Source organism: Dermacentor variabilis, chromosome 9 (assembly GCF_050947875.1).
Source record: "Dermacentor variabilis isolate Ectoservices chromosome 9, ASM5094787v1, whole genome shotgun sequence".
NCBI classification, from domain to species: Eukaryota; Metazoa; Arthropoda; class Arachnida; order Ixodida; family Ixodidae; genus Dermacentor; species Dermacentor variabilis.
This window is the reverse complement of record NC_134576.1, coordinates 87,405,264-87,412,657: the sequence shown is the minus strand read 5'-3', so window position 1 is coordinate 87,412,657 and position 7,394 is coordinate 87,405,264. Positions and strand designations below refer to the sequence as shown.

At 50.3% G+C, this 7,394-nt stretch overlaps 1 protein-coding gene across 2 annotated transcripts in view; it reads left to right on the top strand.

The window, feature by feature from the left end:
- The first annotated feature begins 2,291 nt into the window (after positions 1-2,291).
- LOC142557061 (uncharacterized) overlaps positions 2,292-7,394 on the top strand; it is a 169,913-nt gene continuing 164,810 nt past the window's right edge. Inside the window, exon 1 of one of the 2 annotated variants that reach the window (XM_075668627.1) lies at positions 2,292-4,621. In XM_075668627.1, coding sequence (XP_075524742.1) covers positions 4,460-4,621 — 162 coding nt within the window. In that variant the 5' untranslated portion in view covers positions 2,292-4,459. The remainder of the gene's footprint in view (positions 4,622-7,394) is intronic. The other variant, XM_075668626.1, reaches the window with a different exon arrangement.

The window sequence follows — 7,394 nt, the reverse complement described above, 5'->3', positions numbered from 1 at the left end:
TGAAAGAAAAAATCGGAGGCAAGCCTGTAGAAGTTTAGTCCAAGTCGATGTCGAAAAGAGAGAGAGAGAGAAAGCAAGGACAGGAAAGGCAGGGAGGTCAACCAGAAGAGCATCCGGTTTGCTACCCTACACTGGGGGTGGGGGAAAGGGGTATAGGAAGAGGAAAAGGGGAGAAAGTGAGCACTGAGTGCGTGTGGGTGGGACACTATGCACAGGGAAACTATAAACGGTCTCTTAAGCCGATGCACTTCAAGTATTGCACTAATGCATGATTCGCTTTTCGTGCCAGTGACGGGTGTGGCCACGGTCCGAGTATCTTTGACTCGGTGAACGGTCTTAAGTCCAGTCGGTGTAACGTTTCCCGCAGAGAGAGGCGTTGTACATCGTAGCGGGGGCAGGTAAACAATAGGTGCTCCTCGCACCCACAGGAATCGCACATCGGGCTCTCGGTCATTCCCAAACGATGGGAGTATGAGTTCGTGAACGCTACTCCCAGCCACAAGCGGTACAGCAAGGTTGCTTCGCCGCGGGAAAGGCTAGATGGCAGTTGTAGCCGTAGCGATGTCGAAGAGTGAAGATGTCGAAGAGCACATACTCAGTGACACAAGTTGGTCCAATGGCTTGGTTTTGAGCCTTGTTACCTTAGCGCAGCAGCCCGATGCGCTAACCATTCGATCATGGACTACTCAGTGACCAAGGTAGGCGGGAAAACGGTTAGATACAAACATCCAAACATGCAAAGATACCGTGACTTTATTGGGATCAGTGATGCCAAATCTAGATATTTACTACTAGACCTAGGGCTTTTGACACCAATTTAGGGATTTAACGTCCTTGTGGATCTATCTAGGGATATATAAAACGTATTCACGGCAATTTCGAACGAGAAATTCGTACACGTTAGATCATATTTTGTAATTGTACATTTCTATTCTCTCTATTTCGCCCTTCTTGGTTAGCTGAGACGCTATCATCTTCGTCGGCATCAGCCACTTGGCGCGATGGATATGATAAGAAATCAAGGTGGGATCATTACAAAATACGGCCCCTGCAATTGGGCAAATGAAAATGGCAGCTAAACTGGAGGCGAAAATAGGGTGACGGACTCCAATATTGATTCTGTATTTTGTCAAACATTGTTGTTCACGGTATTCTACAAGTATATTTCTCACCCGTCGTAAGGATAAAACTAATTTCATATGATAGTGTGAGTACAGTGTGAGTACATTGAGAATAGTGTGAGTACAGTGGAATGCAAGCCGTATATATAGCCTGATCGAAGGTTTTTGAGTTGAGTTAAAGTGTTTTGTCATTAAATTATTGCGATAAAGTGGCTCGTGAGAGGCGCACTGCACCGGTGTAGTGCACTGCTCAGGAAGAAAATGAATAAACATCCGGTGTACGTAGATTTCATTATTGACGATGGTGCATCAGAAGGTTCTGTAAGTATTGAGTGGATGTCACTCCTTTTCGCCGGTCTTTACATCAAAGGGTCACTGACATATGTTAACACATGTCGTCTTAAGAAATTACAGGTACTGAATAAACGGCCGCACTTGAGGCACGTGAGCAGAAAGCATCGATAGAAAGCTGGACAAATTTGAGTTGAATCGAACTGACTTTTGCAGCATGAAAAGAGTTGAGTTTCAGATGATTGTCACGTGCTTCGACTACAAATACGTAGCACTGCCTTCATTATCTGTCAGCTTGCATGATTGCGACAAATAAAAATCAGGCCCCTCGTTATCCCCATTCTTCTCGCTTCATAGCACGTGCTTTGAGTTTTACAGCTTTTGTCCATGTTTTTCACGCCGTACGCACCGTCATTGTTAAGCCCGTCATTAAAAGCAGTCTGTCGACTCGTTAAAAATAGCCCTAAATGTACACAGCTAGATATTAGATTAGAACTAGGGATTTTTGCAGAGTTATTCTAGGGATATCTTGGCGTAGGGATTCCACGGAATTGGGATGCCGGAAAGAGCGCTGTGATTCGCCTCCTGAAAAGTTCCAACTCCGTGGCCTGCCTCTGCGAACGACGCTCCCGGCTCTGGATTCTACTCCCGATCTCACGTGATCAACTATAAACACGCAAAATGCGCGCGTGCAGATCATCTGGCCTCCGAGTGGCGAAGCGAACCGCAACACACATCCGTTCCCCCCTGCGCGGGGCGTACGTACATACATACATCCTCGGCCTCAACGTCACGCACGTTTTATCAGCCGCGAGAGAGCTCGGTCGTCGGCAGTGGTTTCCGTTTCCGCGGCGGCGCCTTCCTTGGAAGATACGACGACGGCAGCGCGGGGTGGGCGGCTGTTCGGAGGAGCTCCTCTGGCATTCTCGGTATATCGCTGCTCGCGACCTTCGATGCCCGACCAATGCAGGCGCGTTCGCTCCCGACTCCGTCTCGGGCTTGCTTCGTTTTGCGACAAGCTTCGAAGGGACGCCACAACACTGTCTGCCACGATATCTGCGCGTCGTCTTCCGCGACCCATCACGTGAGAGGGGTTCTCGCATTTTTTGTTTCCCCCCCGTTTCGCCGGACCCGTGCGGAGCGTCTCCTGTCCGAACGCATCAAGGCGACAGACGGGCGTTTGCCAGTCTGCCGCTTTTTGTGTGTGTGTGTTTGGTATCGCTCGTTGTTCGTCGTCGAGGATCTCGCGTCAGCTGACTTGAGCTAGTACGTACACTCGCGTTCATACCTAGAGCGCCCGTGACGTTGGTCTATTACGTCAGCTTTCAGTTTTCAGTTGCGCAGTATGTTTTCGTCGATCTCCAAGTGCCTCGTGTCGAATGACTGAGGGAGGACGCTCGTGTTGACATCTAGAGTACCCGCGTTTCTATGCTGTTACGTCAAGTCGTGAGCGTTTCCCAATTTTTTAGTTGCGCAGTGTATTTTCGTCAATCTCCGCGTCATCTAGTGCCTTGCGTCAACTGACTGAGAGGAGGACGCTCGTGTTGGCATCGAGGGGGGCCTGTGTCGTTGTGACATTAACTGAGCTGTAAGCATTTTGAAGTCCTTGGGTGCGCAATATTTTTGAGTGAATCACCTTAGTGCGGTCTTTAGGCATCGATTCTTCATCCTATGGTGGCAAAAAAAGTGAGTTCAATCTAGAACTGAGTAAACACCGTAGAATCAGCCGCTCCAAACAAGGCTCCTGCGAGGAAGCTCCTTGCAACATAGCTATAGAACTTCCGAACCTTTCTTCTACAGTGGGGTGGTCTGCGGTAGGAGCTTCATTTCAGCGCACGTTGCACTGGTGATTAAAGTGAAGCTCAACTCCAGCTGAAGAAAGTACGGTAGCAGAGAGGTGGTGGCGCTTCGCTGGTTTCGCCACGTTCGTCGAATCAGCTCCTGCATTATTTCTGCCGTTGCCACGCCGCAGCTGCGGCAACGCCGAGCTCTCCGAAGGACAAGCTTTCTTCTCCTGTTGTCTGACGACAGGTAAGCTGGACGACGCAGCCCACAAGAAACAGGGGCGCCGACGCAAGGAGATTCTGCCTTCACAGCCGTCAGCCACTGGCTTCTCTGATCCGCCTCTAACTAGCGACGCGCGCGATGCGCGAACCTCAACAAAGGCCTCAAGAGCGCCGGGTTTCGAAGGCAAGGAGGGACCCTGCATTAATCGCGCGGCGACGGAATCTCCGAGAATACTGCACCGCGGTCATCGACGGGAGGCAACCCAGCTTGCTGGGGACGACGGACGGCGCCGTGGCAGCTGCTCGCTAACCTCAACGACGCCGCCGGGATCGCCTGTCCGTCCACCGAGGAAGCAGTCCTGTCCGGGAGAGAAGAAACGGCGCCGAAGACAATCGTCTCGGCGCGGGTCCGTGCGCCGCAGCCAAAGAAGGCCCAAATCAGCGTCCGACGCAAGAGGCGACGAGCCAGAACCGACAGTCGGAGAGCGAAAGTCGGTAGCGTCGGTGCAGCAGGTCAGTCAGACTCTGCAGGTGCCGCAAGAACTGCGGAGCCAACCGCCATCCTGTTCCCATGCAGTGAGCGCTGGACTTCCGGTGCCCGAAGCGGCACTAACGGTATCGCACAGTGAACTGAACCGAGAGAACGAAGAGGCGACGGCGCCTACAGCGCCTAGGCGTAAAAAGAGTTCTCGCAGAACCAGGAGGTCTTCATCTCGTTGTCAGCAGAAGACAGCTGAACTTGGAACGACAAGCTTGACCGGTGACGCCGGTACGCCTGTCGCTCAAGAGCCGCCTGCGACGCAATCGAAGGGGTCAGGGTCTCGACGCTGGAAGGATATTCCAGAAGGCGAAAACGAAAGGCGTTGCCAAAGGACTCTCTCTCTTCGCCGTCCGGTAGACACTTTTCTGAGTGCTAGTATTTCGACGTCGGGTACCGGCTCGGGTTCGAACGAGAGCGTGGGCCATCGGCGGCGTCTGTCACTGCGATACCCGGCGGGTGTTGTGTCCTGCGGCCTGAGACTCGTCACCGACGTGGCCGCCATGTTGGCCTGTGAGCATCGGCTGCGACCGCGGCCTTTCCTGGGAGTCCTTCCGCGAAACTGCACCAGTTACAGCCGTGACAAGGCGTGCAGCGCCATCTTGGACGACGCCAACCCGGGATCGCGACCGGCATCAGCACCAGCACCGGGAAGATGCAGAGCGGTGAGTTTCTTGCGGTTTCTCACTTTATATTTTTACTGCTTATAGTACCTTTTGGGCGACTATAGAGCGATGGAGTTTGCCTCGGAAGTGACTGTGATAGAAGTTGTTTCTAAAATGATCTGCTGTGGCATAGAGTGATGTTTCTATTGTAAGAAAAGTGGCGTGCTCCACTGGAATATTTATACGTTTATCGTTTACTACCCGTTCTAGTAAAAAGATTCAAGACAGAAAAGAAAGCAGGATGACCGGCGAAAATGCAATACTCCAGTGGGCGTCAATGATGCTTCTTGCGTCCAGAACAGTCTACTACGTATGGTATATAGGAAATACAATACGTATATAGCAAATGTGCAGTAAACGTGTTCTATCGTAAATGCATTGCAGGAATGACTCCGCACAAGGACACTGACGCAGTGCGTCCGCGAGTGTCCCCGTTTTTTTTTTTTCGTATTGGGGGCGATATTATTTTTACAAGTGTTGGCGACTGCGGAATAACAGGTTCACTGTATGCTCCTAAGTTAAATGGCGTGACGTTTACCTTCAAATTACCGTCATCCTTCTTATCCTATCCTTCCGAGTGAGGCTGGCCGCTACAGTGCGTGCGCTTCCGTGGTCTACCCCTTCATCGACGCCGATCTCGGACACCAGAGACATTCTCTGGGTTCTCGCGTGATTCTCAGGTATTTTCATGCGCTATTCATAGCCAGCACGAAATGAGGTTCATCTTTATGAACAAGGACGTATCCTTCTTGGCACTCCAAGCGCACGTACCGAATGTGTGCACACGCTGGCGTCTATCGCACAAATCTCGGACAGTTCACAAACGCGCCAAGACTCATTCCCTCCTACCCGGTTGATACAGCAGCCCTCCTCGACTGAAGTGAATGACCACTGGTGCACTCACTGCCTTTGAGCTCGACAGATTTGATTTGACGTGCGCCCGTTTGTAATGCCGTGCTTTTGAGTAAAGAACCTCGGCGGTTATTCTGCTCCGTACATGCCTCAACCAGCTAACCCCAGATCCGGCCGCACCTTCGCCAATAACTAACCAACCCCGTTCACAGCTGCGGATCCCGATTGGCCCGGCCTAGCTGGTCCAAGCCACGTCTCCAGAAGACCAAAGTCATCTCTCGGCACACGTCCAGCTGGCGCGGGAGCTGCGCCAGGAAAACGTCCCTGGACTATATCATCCCCAGAAACCAATAAAGTTTTGTCGTTATCATCACTAATTAAATTTTGCAGGGGTGTTTCTCAAGCGACTCTCTATTACGAAAATCGGCCTGCAAGGTCACCGAGGTTGTCAGAGTGACCATTGCAATCCACGAGAACTTGGCGAAGTGGAGTCGTGAATATCGTGAATACGAAGACGAGGAAAGATAGTTGAGTGTAAGCCGACCGGCGACATCAGCGGGGAGGTCAAGTGTATTTAATTTCCTTTCTTATTTGTCGTCTGTCCACGTTCGAAGAGCTGCAGAAGGGTGTTCAGATGGTGGTCGTGGAGGTTCATTGCAGGTAATGTTAGGCATGTACCCAGGATTTCTTTCTGGGAGGGGGGGGGGGGAGGGCAACCTCCTAAGTAACTTTCCTATGCAAATGAGGGGGCGAATGTACTTTTACTAGTAGAAATGTTAATAATTGCCACCGTTTGCTCTAAAGGTGCGTAAACCCGCAAAAGGAAATGAAATAAGGCGTATCCCACAAGTACTCCTCTAATATACACGTGTCCTTTACTTGGCAAATCAGGAAGCACACCAAATTGACTCTCGCAGGAAAGAAACGCAGAAATGACACAGCCACGAACGAGTAAACAAACGAAAGCATACAAATGAAGATTTCCGGTAGTGTTCTTGTAATTAGCTCTGGAAGAATTATCGAGAAAGATATATTTGCGGAACAATCACACTTCTTTTGCATCCCTCGTTTACTGCTCTACCAAGTTATGGGCCAAAACCGACTCGTACTGTTATCTGGGAAGTTGCGTAATGAAGTGTGGCCGCCAGTCCCGTACAACCGCGTATAACGCAGGACGCTGCGGTCCTAGACGCACTGCGCCCACCGCGGAAAGTTTGAAAAACGTCCACGTAAGTACAGCAGAAAAGTGGCTATGTCAGGCGGCTCGAATGATAACTGTAGAAGCGTCATTCAAAATACAGGCGACTATTCTCCACTTGCGGTGGTGTTTTCTCTACTTCCTTATTAAATAAAAGGATTTTCAAGCATAAAAATCTTCGCTAACAACGGTTAAATTTGTTAATTTTTGCTTTTCCTTCTCGTTTGGCTGTTGCCTCAGCTCTCTCTCTCTTAGTAGCTCGCTTAATTTTTCAACTTCTTGCGACTCTTTCCTCCCGCTGCCAATTTTGCACGAGAAGTGCTGGGCAATTAGAAAAAAAAAAAGCAGGCGAGGTAACGGGTGACAATACTGTTGCTTATGGGTTCAACGGTTATTGAAGGGTTTGAATGAAAATTTGCAATCTTTTGGGATGGCTGTGAAACGTAGATCGTTGAAAAGATATCAGTGGGACCTTTCCGGCGGCAGCACCTTGACATTTCGAAACTAACATCGAAATAATGAGAAAGGCGAAAACATTCCGCCGTTTTTAGCTGGGGGAATATCGAGCTGGTTTCACGCCCTCAGTTCAGTGACCTTTCCCTTGACCCGATCGGCGATCGCTTCCACGCCTCGGCCATAAAAACACTGTAACAGCAGCCCAATGTTGACCACCGAATAACTGTCAAGTCTCAAGATTGATTTGGCAGCGTTTTAGGAATATGG